General features: G+C 41.0%; 1 protein-coding gene across 1 annotated transcript in view; it reads right to left on the reverse strand.

Moving 5' to 3' along the window:
• Nucleotides 1-22,054, reverse strand: part of PAK2 (p21 (RAC1) activated kinase 2) — a 70,237-nt gene that overhangs the window by 6,043 nt on the left and 42,140 nt on the right. Inside the window, exons 7-14 of the mRNA XM_077488595.1 lie at nucleotides 21,336-21,462; nucleotides 18,139-18,202; nucleotides 16,122-16,170; nucleotides 13,397-13,509; nucleotides 12,948-13,065; nucleotides 4,474-4,573; nucleotides 3,668-3,864; nucleotides 2,001-2,138 (exon numbers count right to left, since the gene is read on the reverse strand). Coding sequence (XP_077344721.1) covers nucleotides 2,001-2,138; nucleotides 3,668-3,864; nucleotides 4,474-4,573; nucleotides 12,948-13,065; nucleotides 13,397-13,509; nucleotides 16,122-16,170; nucleotides 18,139-18,202; nucleotides 21,336-21,462 — 906 coding nt within the window. The remainder of the gene's footprint in view (nucleotides 1-2,000; nucleotides 2,139-3,667; nucleotides 3,865-4,473; nucleotides 4,574-12,947; nucleotides 13,066-13,396; nucleotides 13,510-16,121; nucleotides 16,171-18,138; nucleotides 18,203-21,335; nucleotides 21,463-22,054) is intronic.

The following is a 22,054-nucleotide window of genomic DNA, read 5'->3' on the forward strand; positions in this document are numbered from 1 at the left end:
TGGCGAACCTTGGCACCCCAGATGTTTTGGCACTATTTGTCCCATGGTGCTCATCATGGGAAATTTAGTTCCAAAACATCTGGGACGCCAAGGTTCGCCATCAATGGTATAACATGTTACAGCGAGCAATGTCAGATTAAAAGCAACGTGACTGTGCGGGTGGACCTGTGAATTAATAAATTACAAGTCTCATGTGCCCATGTGCAAGATGGCTTGTAGCTCTCAATAGAATATGAATGCACTGACATTTCCAACTTGCAAACTGAAAGATATTATAGAGGTATGGGCAAAGAGCCAGAAGATGTGCCTGCAGGTGCCTGACACTGCACCCACATTCCACTGATAGTGTGCACAATGTTTTACAGGCTCCTGTGGGGGGAAAAAAAAAAAAAAAAAAAAAACAATAAATGCATTTCTTTCCTGCAAAAACACACGTTTTATTTTTTTTTAATCAGCATGAACTTAAGTCTTTAAAGAAGTTCTCTGCTATACATTCAATCTAAGCTGACATGGAACATAATCTGGATATACTTTTAGAAAATAGACTTCTGAACAGGTCTGGAAAATAAATCACACAGCAGGAACTCCCCTTCTCTGTTTTAGGTAATACTTACCCAGAGTGGGTGAGCCTATTTTTCAAAGTTCCAAATACAGAATATTAGCTGCTCTGCCGTTGCACAGAAAAATGACAAAATTTTAATCTGTTGTCTTTTATGATTTCAACTGTTTAATTTTTACTTATATTCAAGGTCAATAATAAAAAAAATAAAAAAAGCTGCAAGTAGGCAGTTTCTTTAATGCAAAGGTGACATGCAATGTATACATTTTCAAGACACCTTGGTGCCGTAATATATGAACTCCAATGTGGATGAGCAGGAGTTAAGCCATTTTGACCCTGCCAATCAAGATGGCCAAAAGATCCCAAACCCAGAAGGCGGCCATGTGAGCTTTGAGTGTTGGTGAGGAAATGTAAAGCTGACCATACACAAATCAAAATTTAATTTGGTACAGCAAGGACCAGCCGAATGTTGGTCCATGTGTGGCCATACATGCTCTACAGATGTCAATCTAATGATCAAATTCTGTTGAATGGACGTGCTGGAAAAGTGTCTCGATCTGCAGCCAATGTCGGTGTATTCCGACACTGTCAAAAAAGCGGACTTTAATAAAAACTGGAGCAGACAGAATCTGGAGCTGCTGTGCATAGTAACCAAATCACCTATCTTCAGCTTGTTCAGTTACACTTTTATTTATTACAGGCATGCTTATTTAAGTGGTCAATTTACATTATTATACATTCACATCATTCTCTGCCCTCAAGAAGCTTACAATCTAAAGGTCCCTAGCTCACATTTTTACATACACATAGTAGGACCAATTGAGGCTGTGTTCACACTATTGGGAATTGGATGCGTATTTTCCTGCATCCAATTTGCATGTCAGGAGACTGTGACCGACTCTCAATGGAGCCAGTTCACACAGCTCCAAGACGGCTGCAAAGCGATTTGCACAGGAGTCCTGTACATCTTCTGGTCCATTTCAGGTCCGAATTCGGAAAAACAAAACAAAAGAAAAAACCTGAAATGGTGAACCAGGGACGCACCAGACCCCTGCTGTGAGCTGCTCTACAGGGAGATGTGAACTCAGCCTTAGACAGGGGCTGATTGACACACCAGAAGATCTTTGGAGCTTAAAAAAAAAAAAAAAAAAAAAAAAAAAAGCTGATCCTTTGCCATGCACAGCTGCTCCAGACTCCATTTGCCATTTAGTCTTAGTACATTTGCCCCAATATCTCAACAGGGAGGGCTCCTCTAGCCACCTCAATTGTGTTGATGTAGGAATCCATTCTTATTCATTCAGCCATCTGGTTGAATGAAAAAGAAGAAAAAAAAAAAAGTCCATCTATGGTGAGCCTAAATTTAGTTCCATTTTAAAATAAACTTTGTTTTTCCTTCAGTCATATCAGAGAGCCATCTTCTCTAGAGAGATGGTTTGCTCACCTGTAGGAGCTCTCTAGCTGAGCCTCTCTTCTCCACATCCATCTCCAAAGAGCGGTTCAGAAAGTCTCTGAAGATTGGAGACAGCTTTTCAGGATTCTGCAGCTCCGGGGTGCCATTAGTGGCAATCAAATACAAAGCCTGCGGAGAAGAACAATTGTAATTTTAAAGGTGTATTACCAACAACTGTTTTAGGACTGTCTCTTTACATTATTTAATGAGACTTCAGGGGCATTACCAGGATACATTTTTTTCCCCCCCTTTAAAAATAATCTCAGTAGAATATGTCGGAAACAGTGCAAGCCTTCCGTTAATTATAGTGAACATCTAGGTAGACAGAGTAAGGCCGATTTACTGAAGTTGAGAATCCTCACTGATATAAAAAAAAATTTAAAATCAGATGCAGATGGTTTTCATATGATTGAATAATCAGTCAATATTCAAGCAATTTTTTCAGTAAAGGCTATCCAATTCTTTAATAAATCAGTTTTAATGTCTCTATTTAAACCCTTATAACAAACCTTGCTGCATTTTTGTAACAAAGACATAAGTACATGAATTGGTCCTTATATTGGCTTCCTGGCATCTTCCTCCAAGCATATAGCATGACTGAAATGGAGGGTCAGCAGTGTATGAACTACTGTTACTAAATCAAGTTAGCTCAGAGAAAGGCTATTCTCTTTCCTCATTCTAATTGGTTACCTTGTTGCATACCACACAGTTCAGGCAATGCTTTCACAAACCTTGAAAAAAATAAAAAAATGTAACATCCATGTATTGGAGATTATAATTTGGGTATACATCCTTGACTTGTATAAACATTATTGCTTCATGCTTCCATTTTAAAATTAAAGTGGAAGTCAACTCCCCTATTGTTTTCAGCCAAGGAAGCTGCCATCTTTGCCTCTGTTTAATCTTCAACTGCTATGGTGCTGCACATGTGATTCGTTATGACACCAGCCATTGGATGGTTTGATAGTTTGGCTGAGAGCACAGCCAATGTGCAGTTAGCATTCCCGGCATGCCTTTTTTTTTTTTTTTTTTTTTTTTTAACTGTTTAAATCCATGGGTTTAATTCCACTTTAAAGGTGTCTGTACATTATCCTTAAAATCCAAGTATCATACCTGCTATATTATACCGAAAAGATGCATGCAGACAGATTGAAGCATTAATTCCTGCCCGTTTCGCAACAGCCAATTGTACTGTCAAGACTCAAAGCCCCAATGGGTGCCAAACGTAACAAGGAGGATGAGACTGGGATGTAAGATCTGTATTCTATGTACAATATCATGAGTATGTCCCATGAGGCATTGTAAAACTTTGACATTCAGACATGACTAGGCATGATAGGAAGTGTAGGGCCATAGTTTGAGGACCCCTGCTATAAACTCTTGTGAACCTGACTCGATTCATTGTACAATTATATTAATACAATAGTGAGAGCTCACTACAATGAGAAGAGCATAGTGATGATGTGATCAGTGTAGTGATGTTCTTCACTGCGGTATGACCCATACTAGGCCAAGGTCACCACAGGAGAATCAATATCTAAATAGCTCGACCACCCTCATTTTAACTGTGCATTTAGTGGATAGGATGGAGTAAAGGTTTAAGGAAATAAGCAACCACCAATTCATGCACCCCACGACACTAGCACTGAATAACTTACTCTTAGAGGGTTCTCATTGAGGTAAGGTGGTTCTCCTTCCACCATTTCAATAGCCATGATACCCAGGGACCATATGTCTACTTTCGGTCCATATGCTTTCCTGGTCACCACCTCTGGTGCCATCCAATAGGGGGTTCCAACCATAGTGCTGCGCTTGGTTTGCTCTGGGGTAATCTGAGCACAGAAGCCAAAGTCAGCTAAAAAGAAAAAAAAAAAAAAGTAATGAGTAAAATTAATGCGGCACAGTGAAGATGTAAATGGAGTCCAAACTGGGGGGGGGGTTGGCGGGGTTGGGGTGGTACCTACAGGCCAAATTATGAAAAAAGACTTATTTTAATGACGCACAGTTTAGCCAATTGCCAAAAGAAAAAAAATAAATAAATTTTCAAACGCAAAGTGTAACCAGGCTTATATGAAACTAGACCTCCTTTCAAGGTTGAACATCTGATTATGGAACTAAATCCAGCCCCGCCATGGGGCTGAAATTGAAGACTTCATAGGAGACAAAATAAATAAAACCATGAACTATTAATATAGCACCTGGAATTCTTTTCTGCATGTGCAGCAAAGACTCATCATTTCTTAGCATTTTCTAATGATGCCAATGGGTGCATGTTCTTAGAAACTGCTGCTTTCAAGGCGGGTGGCTCACTGGTGCATCTTGCATTACTGTATCACAGATATTTATTTTCTGTCTGGAAGCCAGAAAAGGCTAGCACAATTCCATAATTACAAAAAGGATATTAAAACACAATAGAACTCTGGCTTATATGTGAAAAAATAAAAAAAAATAAAAAGACACTAACTCAGCTTGACGGAGCCATCCATTCCCAAAAGAACATTATCACTCTTGATGTCCCTGTGAATGACCTGGTTGGCATGTAAGAACTCCAGCGCTTGCAAACACTAAAATCAAAAGACGGAAACAAAAACATTGAATATATGTTAAAATAAATCAGAATAGATCCAGAGTTATGGACACCTAAAGATTTATATGCAAACCCCAACCTTGCCTCTGAAAGTTAAACTTGGCCCCACCGACCCATGAGTTTCTCTACTGGCTGTAAAGGCCACCAATCACAATAAAAAAGGGACACCAGGGAGGCCAGGAGACTGTGTGAGCTTTATGTGAAATGTCAAGCTTTGCATTCAACGTCAGCTAACATCTGTTTATCCTTTGATCAATTTGAGATGCATTTTTCAATTATAAAGATGGATATATACATACACTCACATGCAAATGCATGAATACTTTTAGGATATACAGTATAGTATAGCTTAATGTAAGAACACCTTGGAGGTAAAGCATAGAAACAGAACAAGTCAAAAGCACTGTTACCAAAGACGGCTACAACACAAGCACTGGAGGCTGCCATAGCCTAATCCCTAAAAAAAACAGTGCTAGTACTGAGGTAGGGTACAGCTTTACAGCACTATTTACTGTGGGAGACGCACCATTTCCCTGGAGCCAGTTATTGGCTGCATTCAACCTTAGCTGTGACAGGTATTGTGGTCTTTTCACATTCACTTTAAAGACAGGTAGTAATGATTAGGTTTTATGCAAGAATCTGAATAGTTAGCTCTGAACACAAAAAGTGAATATGTACTACCTTATAATGAACATCTGGAAATGTTAACGCTGTCTAAAAAAAAAAAAAAAAAGAAAAGAAAATCCCTCCCCCCCCAAAAAAAATATAAAACATTTTGCCTTGTATTGCTCCTGAAAAATAGCAATGTACTTCCTGTGCCTGGCCCTCCTAGTTGCACATCTGCAGTCTGAGATCTAGGGCATTTGTGTGGCTGCTAGTTTAATAAGAAATAATGCTGCTCACTGCTCCCAAAGATCTGCAGTTCAAGATCTCCTGCATCATTCACTCTGTGGACCTGTGATTTCTGCATCTTTTCTGCCATTTTTACCAGTCATCAGGAGGAAAGCTCTAACATTGACAAAATCCTGCTACTACAAAGATGTCCTCATCCACAAACACTGTGCACAACACAATAGTAAGTCAGGAAATGAAGAAAGGAAAATAAATAAAAAATAAAAAAAGGATCAGTGGCATGGAGCTCAGCATATTGGAGACTAGTCTTTTGGCCTCTTCTGCAATTTTTAGGAACAGCTTTCACAGATGAGGTCCATTTTAAAGGATTACTATATGCATGAACCCAAATTTACCCCCAAAAGCTCATTCTCTACAGCATGTCAGTATTTTTTGTGAAGTCATTACCAAACATTAGCACAATTGCAGGGGCAGATGCTAAGGCTCAGGAAAGTGCCCGTCATTTCCTATTAACACAGGCAAGCCTCCAGAGAACTACATCTCCCAAGTTTGCATTTTTTAATGGGATAAAACAAAGGGAACAGTGCAGGTATTGCAGAGATGTACTGCATGCTTTTTTTATTCTGCTCCGATATCTACTTTAAAATGATCAAAACGTACCGGGTTCCCTATTAAATATTTCTACTTTAATGCTTTGTTTAAAGTGGTTGTAAAGGCAGGAGGATTTTTAGATCTTATTGCATTCTATGCAACAATATAAAAAGCCTTCTGTGTGCAGCAGCCCCCCCCCCCCCCCCCCCATTACTTACCTGAGGTCAAGCTCTCCAGGGATATGCACGAGTGTCTGATGGCCGAGACAGCAGCGGTGCCATTGGGTCTTGCTGCTGTCAAAGTCAGTCAGCCAGCCAGCCAGCCAGCCAGCCAATCTGGAGAAAGAGGGGGCCGGAGCTCCATGTCTAAATGGACACAGGGAGCTGTGACTTGGCTCAGGTGCCACCATAGCAAGCTGCTTGCTGTGGGGGCACACAACAGGAGGGAGGGGCTAGGAGAGCCAAAGCAGGACCCAAGAAGAGGAGGATCCAGGCTGCTCTGTGCAAATCCACTGCAACAGGGCAGGTATTACGCGTTTATTTAATAAAAATAAAGAAGAAAAAAAGAAAAAAGGACATTTTACAATCACGTTGATAAAAAAATAAAAAAAATAAAACTGTGTGCAGCAGCCCCCCTCAGCCCCATCTAGATCCAGCGATGTTGCAGGAGTGTCTCAGCTACCCGGGACTCCCATCTTCTTTGGTGAGACAAGCAGCGTGGCACCATTGGGCTCCTGCTGCTGACAATCAAAGTCAGTCAGCCAATGAGAAAGGGAACGGGGCTGGGCCACGGCTCAATGTCAGAATGGGCACGGGGAGCTGTGGCTCAGGTGCCCCCTTAGCAAGCTGCTTGCTGTGGGAGCACTCAACAGGAGAGAGGGGCCAGGAGCACCGAAGAGGGACCCGAGAAGAAGAGGATCGGAGCTGCTCTGTGCAAGACCATTGCACAGAGCAAGTATAACAGTTTTTTTTGTTTTTTTAAACATACAAGACTTTAGTATCGCTTCAAAAAGAACCTTACCTAGCCAGAAATTTTAGATGGCAACACAGCAGAAATGCCTGGAAGTACCTATGTTTGTTTACAAACGTAGGATTAAAGGTTTAGATTCCTGCATAAACCAAATATTAGGTGGTACTCAACCCTAAAAACCAGCTGGTTGGGTCGTGGCCTGCGAGCGCATGGAGTAGGACGCATCTCACGGAGCTCCGCTCGGTTATCCTGCTATCCACAGCATCCTGTACTCTGTAACCGGCAAATACTCACGCTACCTACCTGACTGCCTTCCCGGTAAGCTAAGCACTATGTCGCCGTCGAAATCACAGAAAGCCGCGGCGGCGAAATTGGCACAGTACCACCATAGAGAATTGGCTGGGCCTGGGGAAGATGGCGGCGGGGAACAGGAGGAGGAGGTGCGGCCTGCTGGAGATACTGCTCTGCTCCTTGAGGCCATCACCCTATGCCGCACCTCCGCCAGGATTTTAACAAGCTCCGTGACCGGGTGAAAGCAGCTGAGAATCGCTTGAGCGCCATGGAAGATGCACTGCCACCGTTGCACACCGAGACTGAAGGCCTGCAGCAGCAGATACAGGAATTATTCTCCAGGCATGATGAAATGGAGAACAGGCTCAGGAGATGCAATTTGAGGCTCATTGGCTTGTCTGAGGGAGCTGAAGGGAAAGCCCCGGCTGGGTTCTTAGAACAACTACTAATTGACACCTATGGCAGAGAGGCATTCTCCCCCATGCTGGCGGTTGAGAGAGCCCACCGCATGCTGGCTAGGCCGCCACCCCAGGGGGCCCCACCACGCACATTCATAGCCAAGATGCTTAATTTTAAGGACAGAGATACGGCACTGCGACTAACCAGATTGAAGGGCAACATAGAATTTGGCAATGCCAAACTTGCACTCTTCCCTGACTTCTCCTCAGAGGTCCAGCGCTGCCGCCGCACTTTCCTTGAGGCCAAGCATAGATTGAGGATTCACAAGTACGCCATGATCTTTCCAGCTAGGCTGCGTGTGGAACATGATGGGAAAGTGTCCTTTTTTGATGCAGCAGAGGAAGTGCTTACTTGGCTAGAAGTAGAACATCGCACGGCGGTGGCGAGGAGGGACTGAAGGTGGAGTGAGTATGTTGTTGCCCTCCATTCTTACAGTTGGGCTGTTTGACCCGCTCTATATTAGGACTCTTTGCCCAGCCTGACAGACGCTGAACTTCTCTTTTTTTTTCATGCCTGGATGCGTGGGGGAGGGGGGATGGTGAGAAATGACATTACATTTTGATGTTGTTTGCCATCTTTCTTAGCATATGAACAAATCACCCTGCCCACATATACAGCGATTTTACGGCAACATCCCTATAGGTGCAAGACCATTTCCTGTGATTACTACACTCACTGTAGTCCTCTTGAAGACTGGATACTCTGTTATTATATCCGTGGCGAGAGCCGTGAATCCTACCTGATTTGTGTATTACGCAGCGCAATTTACCCCCACTTACAACCTGGATCCTGCTTTTTATTGTTAGTGGATGTGGCGGAATTATACTTATCTTAAGACATCCGTTATATTGGAGCCCTAGGACCCAAAACAGCAATGCCTTACTAACATTTCTCATTGTAATACAAGGAACCCCTTTGGGTCTGCATGGGTTCCCGCCACTACAATCCGTTTCAGAACTTTGTCTTTTCACTAGACCTTGGGTCGGTTGTATTGGTTTGGTTTAGGGTTGATGCCCACATCAGTTTGGAAGGATACAGGGCAGGGAGGGGTAGCTCTACTACAGGTTCAGACGGTTAAACCGATATGTATGGTACAAAAAGCAGACTGGATATTATTGCCAATGGTATGGTACACAGGGCTGGGTGACCCCGAGGGTAATGTTAAAACTAATGTGGGTGCATTGGACTTGTAGCACTGGGGTCCTTCCTGATGGGGGGGTACTCTGAGTCACTGTCTGATGGCCTATTTCTTGACATATGTTTGGTATGAGTTATGGCATCATTGAAGTTTCCTACATGGAATGTGAGGGGGCTGCGTGACAAAATTAAGCGTGCAGCAGCCTTCACAGTTCTTAAAAGGTGCAGAGTGGACGTGGTAGTACTGGTTGAAACCCACATGGAGGGGAGACTTCAGATGGCGCTACGTCGCCCATGGGTGGGTTGGGGATATCATTCAACCTACACTTCCCACTCAAGGGGAGTGTCGGTATTGATAGCCAAAACGGTTCATTTTGAACTAGGGGAAATTGAGACTGACCCAATTGGTCGTTATGTCTTTAGACATGCAACGTTTTATGGTGAACCCATGCTTGTGCTGGCCTGTTATGTGCCTCCTCCATTCTGCACCTCAATCCTCTCAGCGGTTTTCTCCTTTATGTCAAGATATGCCGCAACACCGGCTGTGTGGCTGGGGGATTTTAATGCTACTATGAATAATTCCATGGATAGTTTGCATTCCTCCCATGTCAGGTCTGCCTCATCTGGGGGTAGTGCTTTGTCCAAATTAATGGCTTCCTTCCAGCTGGTGGATACGTGGAGGCACAAGTTCCCTTCTGCTCGTGCCTTCTCGTGTTTCTCCTCCTCTCATGATACCCTGTCCAGGATAGATTATATTTTTGTCTCCCAGATTATCACCCGACACTACTTGATGCATCCTTTGGACCCCGGACTTTGTCGGACCACAGTCCATATCAAATCATGATGTGCGCCCCTGCGTAAACCTACAGGGGCGTGGCGTTTGAACCCCTTCTGGCTCACTCTTTTGCCTGAGGAAGATGAGCTTGGGACGGAACGGGATATATTTTTTGCTGATAATGATCACTCAGCGAGTCCCTCGACTGTCTGGGAGGCCTTCAAGCTCCACGCATGTGCTACCCTAATCTCCCGCGTAAACAAGATCAAGGAAAAGGCTATAGAAAGATTGGAGGTGGCCCGCTAATGCAGCACATCTTAGGCTTCAAAGTAGAGTGGTAGAAACCATACAATACGAAAAGGCTAAACGGAAACAATTTTCTTAGGCATTTGTTTTTTGAACATGGGGAAAAGGCAGGCAAGCTACTATCGTACCTGTTCCGTGGGGAGGATAGACCCCAGTGGTTATCTCCTTGCGCAGCCCGGGCAGCACTCTGTTTACGGACCCACCAGAGGTGACACTTAAGTTTCAGGAATTTTTTTCTGAGTTATACTCGTCCACAGTGCCCCCAGATGGCGGTCCTGTGGATGGGTTTTTGAGCATGGTGGAGCTCCCACAGCTGACAGCGGAACAAGCCACTATTTTGGAGGCGCCGCTGGATGAAATTACCACGGCCATTGCACGTTCCAAAGCCAATTTTATGCCCAGTTCTCTGAAACTCTCGCCCCTAAACTACTACTGTTATAGAATCATCTTTTCCAAACATCTGAGTTACCTGCATCTATGAGAGAAGCCACTATAGTCCTGATACCCAAACCGGGAAAGAACCCCCTATTCCCGGAATCTTATCGTTCGATATCACTGCTACAAGTAGATATTAAAAAAAAGTCCTCGCCCTACGCCTTAATCAGGTTATACTTTCACTTATGCACCCTGACCAGGCACGCTTTATGCCGGGATGCAACACGTCCTTTAATTTTAGGAGGCTCTTCATTAATCTACAGGCGGTGCATGAGGAGGTGGGTACGCGAGTAGTTGTGTCCCTTGAGACAGCGAAAGCATTTCATTCCGTAGAATGGCCCTATTTGTGGAAGTGTCTACAGAGATACGGGTTTGGTCCAAATTTTCTCAAATGGGTGCAGCTCCTCTATCATGCTCCAAGGGCTAGAGTGGTGGCAAACGGATGGCCCTCTTCGAACTTTAGTCTGGGTAGAGGCACAAGGCAGGGCTGCCCGCTGTCCCCGCTCTTATACGCCCTGGCGGCAGAGCCTTTAGCTGTAGCCGTTAGAGCAGACCCAGAGATTAGGGGACTGAAAATGGGACAAGTTATAGAGAAGATCAGTCTCTATGCAGATGATATGTTACTGTACCTCACTGACTCAGACTCATCACTAGCTAAAGCACTTATAGAGCAATTTGGAGCATTTTCAGGCCTAAAAATGAATTGGGACAAGTCCCAGATACTACCACTAGATGCCTCCCCCCTGTGCATTCTTCTAGCAATCTCCCTCTGCAAAGAGTTGCTACGCTTAGGATTGCAAATCTCCAGGACCTCAAGGGATTATATTGCCCTTAATATTGAACCCCTTTTCACTATGATTAAAAGTAAAAACACAGGCATGGTCCCGCTTCCCCCTTGGAGAGTGGGGGCGCATTAATCTTATAAAAATGATTTTGTTACCTAGTACTATATGTCCTCTGGCACTCCCCGGTCCATCTTTCCTTAAAATAGTTTAACTAGAGGCTCTCCTGAGTCCATTTGTATGGGGGCGAAATAGGCATAAACTCCATTGGCAGGCTCTAAAGTGTCCAACAGACAGGGGAGGCATGGCGCTACCAGACTTTAACCATTATTACATTGCAGCGCAGCTCTCTCAATTTTTTCATCTGGATAAATCTGATGGGGAACGATTTATGACAATGCTCTGCCCCAATTGGGCCCAAAAAACAGGAGACCCCCTGTATGCTATTACTGCAGGTTTGGGTGCCTCCGGTCTGGGTGGAACACATGCTCCAATCCTGCAACAGTATAGACGTATCTGGGATATAGCTACCCGCAGATTGGGGATCCGAATATATAATGATTTTACGCATTTATGGGCCAATAAACATATGCATGAATTTCTTGCTTTACAAAGGCAGGAGGTATGGAGAAAGCAAGGCATATATTATTTACAACACTTACTCCTAGATGGGGCCCTTAAGACCTTTAGTCGAATACGGGAGGAATTTGGGATCCATGACAGATTGCATTTCTCATACCTACAGGTGCAACACGCGGCTTTGACGCAGTTCTCACAAGGGAGATTCCCACAGCCCACTCACAATCCTATTATGTCCATAGCCAGAAGCGAAGACCCTAAAGGTCTTATCTCCTCTTATTACGCTATGTTGTCTACCCCTGTAGCAAGCAAATCTGCGTATGCCCCCAAATCACACTGGGAACGAGATCTAGGGCCCATTGAGGATGGTGAATGGGAGGAAGCGCTGGAAATATGTAGGGAAGTCTCCCCCAAGTTGTCGGATAGATTGTCCCAAATTTATATAGTACACAGAGCCTAACCTTACCCCTCTCAGAATCATAAGATATAGGAAAAACTTCCCGCCCACTTGCCCAATGTGTAAACTCAGTACGGGTAGCTTCTTCCACCTCCTTTGGTCCTGCCCCCGAATTCAGGGATTTTGGGAACAAGTAGTACATTTTTTGCATGATAATATGGGTACACCTGTGGGATTGGATCCCAAACAGTGTCTCCTGGGTATCTACCCTGAGGAGCCTACTAGACACGCCAAAACCTTTATACAGGAGACTCTGTTCTCAGCCAGAAAACTCATTGCCAGAAAATGGATGAGACCTACTCCCGACGTTAGAGTGGAAAGCGGACAATAATCTTGCTCTCCCCTACAAAAAATGTATGTATAGCAACAGGGGCTGCCAAGCCAAATATTATAAAGTATGGGACAAATAGCTAAATCATGTGGGTAGCCAGCTCATGTGGGTGATGCATATGCGGCCATGGGCCAGGTGGTTGGAATCGGCTATATTCCTCATTTCCATGTCCGATACATAGGTATTGCCCTCTTATGGGGTCACCATTGATCGATGTATAATATGTTGCAATGTTATACCATGTTGCAAGTGCTTCTCATTATTGTATGTTTACGTAATGTACACCGTGCTTTGACTGTCTGTACCTTGGTTTAATAAAAAAAGTTTTTTTTTTTATAACACCAGCTGGTTATTTTTATGTATTTGCATAATTAATGCAGCACTTACCTCTCTACATACAGCAGCTATTTGCGCTTCATCCATGCAAGTCTCCGTGACCACATCTGTGAGAGAACCACCAGCCAGATACTCCATAACAACAAACAGCTCATCGCCAACTAGAAAACTGCACAAGATAAAAACATTACCAGAGAATGGCGTGCATGCAAGTCCCGTCCTATATACCTTAACATATACACTAGATCATCGCTTTTGTGCGACACACACACACACACACACACATTAAAAATAAAAAATTCTGGTAAGTGGAATTTATACCAAAACTAAAAATAAAATAAAAGCCCCATTCTGTTGCCTTTCCTAAACATTGATTTGTCATTAAGACTGCTTAGATTTAACAAATGTATAAATGATGTTGGATGTACCATAGTAGACTCCCAATGACTGTACATATGGACTGCGGTTAATAATCATGAAAATATCAATGGCCTTCATACCTGTCTAGGAAGTTTACAATATTTGGGTTTTTCAGCTCTTTCATAACAAGAATCTCATTTATGATCAGCTCTTTCTTGGGCTGTTTCTGCAGATTAATCTGTTTGATTGCAACCTGTAATAAAATGAAAACACGAATGATACTATATAAATCATATTGTGAGACATCAACCAACATGGCACAGAATGTACAAATGAAAAAACGGTCAAGTAATTTTTCTAATTTTCAGATTTGGTTTTATAAAATTAAAACAAAGAGGCGGCGAATAAGAACTTTTACCATTTGTTCTAGATTATAGGGCTGCAACTAATGATTATTTTCATAATTGATTAGTTGGCCGATTAATCGGTTAATAACCATAAAAAAAAAAAAAAAAAAGTGGTGTATAATTTAGTTAATATGTAAAGTTTAAAAGGGGGAAAAAAAAAAAAAAAAAAAAAACGATTCATTCCTAAATATCTCTTTACGCAGGGGTAAATATAAATAACCAACTATATGGTTAGGGAGTAAAATCTTTAATCCACTCTGTGAATGACAGACAGAAGAGATATACTTTATATGCCATTAGAGGTTGAATCTGGTAAATATAATCAGACGCCGATCAAATTTTTTTATTTAAAGAAAAAAAAGTTAAGGACTGTTTTGCAGATTTTCAAACAGAACTGTAATATTATATGGCCATACAAAAACAATGTCTTCCTTGGAAAAAAAAAAAAAAAAAAAAAGTGATTTTAAGAACTTTGTTTGATTTTCTAATCGTTAGTGGGGTCAAATCGATGTTTATATTCAACCGCAGCGACGGGAAAATTTAGAAATATAAAACTTCTTGGTCAAAGATTTTCAGACAGTGTATGTGGTTTTCATTCAGAAATTACATTTTAAAACAGAATGTTAAAAGCAAGTGAAAATTTCAAACATTCTTTCATTCAGCGAATGTACAAAGATTTTTTGCATGAATATTTTCGTCTGAAAAATGATCCGTGTGGCCAACATAAGGCTCAGTACACACCTATGCAGTTTGCTTTTGATTAGTTTATGCAGTGCATGTTGATTTTTGCGCACACGATTTTGCTGTGATTTGCGTATGCTTTTTTTTTTTTTTTAGCCAATTTGTTGTTGGGCATATTAAAAAAACACAAATTGCAGCAAAAACTCACTACATGCTTTTCTGCAGCTTCTCCATTGAGGTATATTAACCTCCCTGGCGGTATGATTATTTCAGATTTTAGGTGCCGAAAGCAGTACCATTATTTTGCATAAAAATTTGGCGTTTTATATTGTAGTCCTGTAATTCTTAGGAATAACTCAATTAAATCTGTCCAAACTAGAGTCTAGCAGACATCCCGGGTATGATAAAGTTTGAAAAATTAAATCATAATATAACTATAAATAATTATACCAAATAATAATATAACAATAACAAAAATTATTCAATAATGTAATCAAATCAAAAACACTGAAATTTTCTCAGTTGCAGAGTTGTCACTGTCATTACTTTTCAGCATTTGATGACGGATCTCCCCACAAATCGCTATCGCTCAATTCTGCGAGTGATTTTAATTTATTATCGCTGTTTTCTAGCTGGTCTAAAACCATTTTTGCTGTAAAGGAACAGTTTTGGTTGCTATGGACAATCTCCAGTTTCCAGGCATAAAGAACAGTTTTTATAATATAAAACTGTATGCAGGACACTGGGCAGACCACTAGGGACAAAGGGGATGTGAAATTATTACATACAGCAATGTAATCTGTAAGATTATACTGTATGTATACTGTGTGTTTCACTTTTTGAATTTGGCGCCGTTCTCCGTCCCCGAGCGTCACAACGCTCGCAGGGAATGGAGAACAGCTCTGTGATAGATCGAGTGGAGCACAGCTCGCTTGTACAGCGGGGGGACATCGCTGGATCCAGGGGAGAAGGTAAGTAACATCTTTGATTCACTGCATTCAGCGATGCGGTCCCGAGTCTGGCTCGGGGTTACCGCTTTTGGTACAAAATCTCCACCCCGAGCCAGACTCGGGAATACAGCCAGAAGGGGTTAAACCAAAAAGGCACCGTTTTGCATTTAAAAAGGTCGTTGACCCTTTCTAAATACGCAGCAGCTGAAAAAAGTATAGATGTGAACGTTAAATTAACTGTAGTGCGTTTCTGCAAAAAGCACCAAAAAAAAAAAAAAGACAAACACATGGGTGGGAACCAGGCCTAAAACTTTTAGTAACATAATGGGTTTTAAAAAAAAAAATAAAAATAAAAATATAGCCCTTCATATGCAAAAAGAGCACATAATCGTTACTGTAAGGGGTTCATTTTTTTACTGTGCAATATTTACACTAGCAATTATTTGCTCTTTTTTGTACTATAAGGGGCCAATTTCTGTTTTTTTAATCCCATTATGTTACTGGCCGATTAATCGATTATGAAAATAGTATATGATTAATTTCATAATCGATTAGTTGTCGATTGCTTCAGCCCTACTAGATTATAAACTGTAAAAGGTAACCCATAAAATGTTTTCTCATTCAAGTGTGTGAATCAATTTTGTACCACAATATTCTAAATTCCATTTATTGAATAAAGAATTGCTAATCGGTAATGATCATATGTAAAGTACAACAACCTTTTATAACAGATACTACATCCCATTGCCATGACTTAGGACAACAAAATAATTACCAATTAAACACAATAGACTTGTAGAACAATGAAGATGAAATGTGCACCTTACCTCCTGCCCAGTGGCTACATCAATAGCAGTAAAGACAGTCCCCGAGGCACTGTGAAAAAGAACCAATGCTCATTGGATAGTGCCACTATCTAGACAAAACTACTAACTTATCAAAAAAAGACCAACGATGATAAGATCATTTCTCTTGCAAAACACCTGAAGCAGCGTCAGACAGGAAACATGAAAGTAAAAAAAGGCGCTGTTGTGGCCTCTTGCATGGTCTAGTTTGCAAATTTTTTTATTTTTTTTTTGCTCTAGTACATACAATGCATATAAGACCTACACAAACAGAACTTAGGTGTGTATACTACAAAAATAAACAAAAACTGTACAGCAGCAATTTTAGTAAAGGAAAGCTCATACAATCAGCCTATCACAATACAAATTTAACATGGGGCCTATAGAGCAAATAGTTTGCAGTACAGACTCAAACGGAGCTTATCATAGGACTACTAAATAAGGGACAGTGTTGACAGGTCTTTGTTCATTTTAGAAATTTCTATATTTTCCCCATACAAGTTTAGGGTAATCTAAAGGTAGCCTGAAGTAGGACAATAGCAGGTCAACCTGAAATGAATTCTGAATGAGCTCATAAGGCATCTTAAACTGATGTTAACCACTTGACCTCAGGAAAATTTACTCCCCTTCATGAACAGGCCATTTTTTGACATGGCACTGTTACTTTAGCTGACAATTGTGCAGTCATGCAACGCTGTACCCAAATAAAATTTAGGTATTTTCTTGCCCACAAATAGAGCTTTCTATTGGTGGTATTTTGATCACCACTGTTTTTTTTTTTTTTATAGCTCAAAAAACAAAATCTTACTTTCTGCTATAAAACACATCCAATTAAAAAATTTTAAAAAATGTTAAAAGAAAAAAAAAAAAATTCATAAATTTAGGGAAATATGTATTCTGATATTTCTGGTAAAAAAAGGTATCGCAAAAAGTGTATAATGATAGCGTTCCACAAAAATGTTATAGTGTCTACAAACTATGGTATATACTGGAATTTTTATAAATTTTTTTATACTAATAGCGGCAATCAGGCACTGACACTAATACAGTGATCAGTCCTATTAAAAAAATAAAAATTTTATATTTATATATATATATATATATATATATATATATATATATATATATATATATATATATATATATATATATATATATATATATATATATATATATAGCACTGTCACTCTACTAATGACACTGATCAAAGGGTTGACTGTGCCTAAACAGTGTTTTTTGTGTAAACTGTATGCTGCAAAACTAAGGGAGGTGATTGATTTTATTCCCCGTTTGAAGGGACACAAAATCCATCACTTTCCCCATCAGAGCTCTGCCTTGTTTACACAGGCTCCATCCTGCATCTCTGCCCGATGATCAGTGGGTGCCGGGGGACATCCAATGCCCAGGACCCGAATATCAGCTTCTGCTGTGAGTAATCACAGATGCAGAATCAGGTATATATACACGGCTGCCCTGTAACAGTATATCTGTTATGGGGAGGTCAGGAAGTGGTTTAAAAAAAAAAAAAAAAAAAAAAAAAAGCTGCATTTGCTTATCAAAGTTCAGCAACACTGACCCTATGGCTGCTTAAATTTATTTCATTTTATCCCCTCAAGATCAATGGCTTTTCGTGGCTGCTGAAAGTCAATATGGGATCATTCTACTGCTGACTTAGTTAACATGTCTGCTATGAAGGTATACCCTCCTTCTCCAGCCCTCATGGATGCAAACAGATGGGCAACAATCTAGGCAAAAATTCTGCCCTAGCTGTACAACTTACAAATCAGAACTGTGCATGCACCCCTGTGGAGGGTGGATAGATTACAGAGTAATTCTATACTTAACAGTTTACATAGAGCAGAGATGAGCTATACTTTTTTTTTTCAAGTAGCTAGCACTGATAAGTTTTTAAAAAGAACAGGCTTCAAGTAGCAAGGCACATGTGTAACATTATAAAAAACAAACTTCTATTCCTTTAAAATAAAGAAGTGATGCTTACCCTTGCCCGATCTTTTCAAATCGAGTATACTTTTTCTTAGGATCGCCTATGCTCACAATAGTTCCTACAAAGACATATTACATGCTAGTTAGAGAGGTACTGCATGGGTTCAGTCTGAGAATAGAACAAAAAATATTCAGTGCTAGACAAATTCCTGGAGTACAGGTGCTGCAACAAATACAAATCTACATCTGGAGTTTTCCTCCCTGTGCTGCTATAACATGTATGCAGATCTGTATCGGACATATCTATTGTAGAGGAAAAATGACATTCTCTCATATCTATCTTTTTCAAATATGAGGCTGATATGGGTTTGCATACACATAGAAGCAGAAGTAGATTTAGTAGTGAAGTCTTTGCTTCTTCCTTTTGCACATTATAACCCTCACCTCTTAAGAAAACTCATTCAGTTTAAAAAACAAAATTAAAAGACAAAACCATTTAAGTATACATATTAAAAAACACATTATAAATATCCCCCCCCCCCCCCCCCCTTGTAAGTATTCAGTACTAGTCTAATAATTGGATTAGCTCCCAGCACAGCCAGAAAACTGACCATGCTGTTCTCTTCTCCCTAGTCTGATAAGTCCAATTGGAAAGCAGGAAGACCAGGGATTTCACACAAAAGGAAGCAATACAAAGAACAGGATTTCAAACAAGTACATGGTACAGCAGGCATAACAGGAATATTAAATGTTGGGGTAACATTCTTTAACGGAAATGATTTGTCAATGTTAACAAAAAAAAAAAAAAAAAAAAAAAAGCCTATAACTTGGTTTTAAGTTCTACTTAGAGCCGGCAAGAGTTAAAGATCCCCACCAGGTACAGTACCTTGAAAAAAATAAAATAAAAATCATACCCCTTGAAACTTCCCACATTTTGTAATGGTGCAACCAAAAACATTTTATTGGGATTTTATGTGATAGACCAACACAAAGTGGCACATAATTGTGAAGTGGAACAGAATGAATTGTTTTAAAAAAAATGTTCACAAATATCTGAAAAGTGTGGCGTGCATTTGTATTCAGCCCCTTTTACTTTGATACCCCTAACTAACATCTAAGCCCTTGTACACACGGTCGGAGAATCCGTCAGAATGAGTCTTATCGGACCGTGTCGTCGGATAATCCGACTGTGTGTGATATGCATTGGACTGATTCCGTCAGAATATCCGTCGGACCCAATTTTCCAACTTGTTGGAAATATTTTCCGACAAACTGGTCCGATAGGACATACTCCGATCATGTGTAGAGAATTTTGATCGGACCAAATGCCTACATCATGCTCAGATCAAATTCCTACATCAAAGCTATTGGCTACTTGCCTGAACGTAGTCCCATCGTAACGAAATTACGTCATCACGTTCTGAAAGATCTGATTTTTTTTGCTAACTTTGTCCGACCGTGTGTATGCAACAGTTTCGGACAAGATCCGACGGATATGGTTGTGGAAATCTCCGTGTGTACAGGGGCTTAGGCTACTTTCACACTGGGGTGTGGGGAACATTAGCTGTTACAGCAGCGCTTTTCACCCCCAATAGCGGCCGAGGAAAGGGTCAACAGCACCCGTGTAGCAGCGCTGATGAAGCGCTTTTCATGTGCTTTAGCAGTGCTGTCCATTCATTTCAATGGGCAGGGGTGGTGGAGGAGCGACGTATACACCGCTCCCGCACAGCTCCAAAGATGCTCCTTGCAGGACTTTATCCGTACTGCAAGTGCACAACCCCAGTGTGAATGCACTCCAGCAGTCACACCGCGGTGGCTTGAGAGGTGCTTTACAGGCGCCATTTTTATAGCAAAAATGCCTGAAAACTGCTCCAGTGTAAAAATGGGTCTAATGGAACCAATTGCCTTCAGACGTCACCTAATCAGTAAAGGCCACCTGTGTGCAATAAAATCTCAGTATAATACAGCTGTTCTGTCAAGACCTCATAGGTTTGTTAGAGAACCATAGTGAACAAACAGCATCACGAAGGCCAAGAAACAAACCAAACAGGTCAGGGATAAAGTTGTGTAGAAGTATAAAGCAGGGTTAGGTTATAAAAAAAATCTCAAGCTTTGAACATCTCACGGAGCACTGTTCAATCCATCACTCGAAAATGCAAAGAGTATGGTACAACTGCGAACCATCCAAGACATGGCCGTCTAAACTGACAGGCCTCGAAAAAAAAAAAGCATTAGAGGAGCAACCCAGAGGCCCATGGTAACTGGAAGAGCTGCAGAGATCCCCAGCTCAGGTGGGAGAATCTGTCCACAGGAAAACTATTAGTAGTGCATTCCACAAATCTGACCTTTATGAAAGAGTGGCAAGAAGAAAGCCATTGTTGAAAGAAAGATATAATTAGTCCTGTTTGCAGTTTGCAAGAAGCCACGTGGGGGACACAGCAAACAGGTGAAAGAAGATGCTCTGGTCGGATGAGACTAAAATTTGAACTTTTTGGTTTAAAAGTAAAACGCTATGTGTGGCGGAAAACTAAAAAACTAACATCACCATGAACACACCATCCCCACCGGGAAACACTGTGGTGGCAGCATCATGTTGTGGGGATTCTTTTCTTTAGCAGGGACAGAGAAGCTGGTCAGAGTTGATGGGAAGATGAATGGAGCCAAATACAGAGCAATCTTTGAAGAAAACCTTTTAAAAAGTCTGCAAGGTTCACCTTCCAGCAGGACAACGACTCTAAACATACAGCCATAGCTACAATGGAATGGTTTAGATCAGGGGTCTCCAAACTATGGCCCTCCAGTTGTTCAGGAACTACAATTCCCATCATGCCTAGTCAAGTCTGTAAATGTCAGAGTTTTATAATGCTTGATGGGACGTGTAATTCTGCAACAGCTGGAGGGCCGTAGTTTGGAGATCCCTGGTTTAGATCAAAGCATATTCATGTGTTAGAATGGCCCAGTCAAAGTCCAGACCTAATGCCAATTGAAAATCTGTGGCAAGACTTGAAAATTGCTGTGCAAATGTGCCCCTGTGCTGCTTTATCTAGAGTTGGGGCACTCTAATAAAGAAGGTAGGTTACTGGCCTGATTGCCAGGTGAAAACAGGGGAAAAAAAATAAAAAATTGAATAGGATGGAATAGCTAAAAATACAAAACAAATGCAGCCACCACATTTAACGATTAGTAAGCTGCAATATATTACATTTTTGAGTTTGGGTTTAACACCACTTAGGAGAAACACATCCTGCTTACTGAGTTTTTCCATGATCTCTTCATCACTCATCTTCGTCTTCTTTTTTTGCCTGTCTGCACCCTTTGCCGTACTGTCTACATCACTAGCAGGGGGAGGTATTGGGTCAATTACAGATCTGGTGTATATCTTTTAGGAGGGAAAAAAACAAAAACAAATAAAAAAATAAAAAAACTTAGAACTTGGTTCATAATAATACACATTTTATTTCATGTCATATAATCATAAAAAACATAAAATTATGAAGAATTATATAAACGTCTGGCGTTTGTCAAAGGCATCCCACCCATAATTGCAGCAGCAGTAGGCAACCTCGGCACTCCAGCTGTTGAGGAACTACAAGTCCCATGAGACACAAGATTGACACAGGCATGACTCCCAGAGAGGAAGATGGGATTGGATTTGATGTTTCAACACACCTGGAGCACCAAGGCTGCCTACCCGTGATTTACAGCGTCCCACTGTGGTTGCTAACACAGAATGACAGAGAATCCCTCATTTGGTGTTGAAAGGGTTACAGCAAGCTGAAAATCAACTTTTTTTTTTTAATTCTAAAGAGATTTAGGAAGCCAATAGCTAAATAAAACCACAATCAGCTGTATAAAAACATTACTTAGTCCGGGATCAACTTTTTAACTGTATTAATGGTATAAATATAGCACAGACAATTTACACATCACACATTCACAGCAATACCTGCCCTTGAAGAGATTACAAACTA

The sequence above is a fragment of the Lithobates pipiens genome, unplaced genomic scaffold, assembly GCF_037356315.1.
Source record: "Lithobates pipiens isolate NorthernLeopardFrog02 unplaced genomic scaffold, aLitPip1_a1.2 Scaffold_18, whole genome shotgun sequence".
Taxonomy (NCBI): domain Eukaryota; kingdom Metazoa; phylum Chordata; class Amphibia; order Anura; family Ranidae; genus Lithobates; species Lithobates pipiens.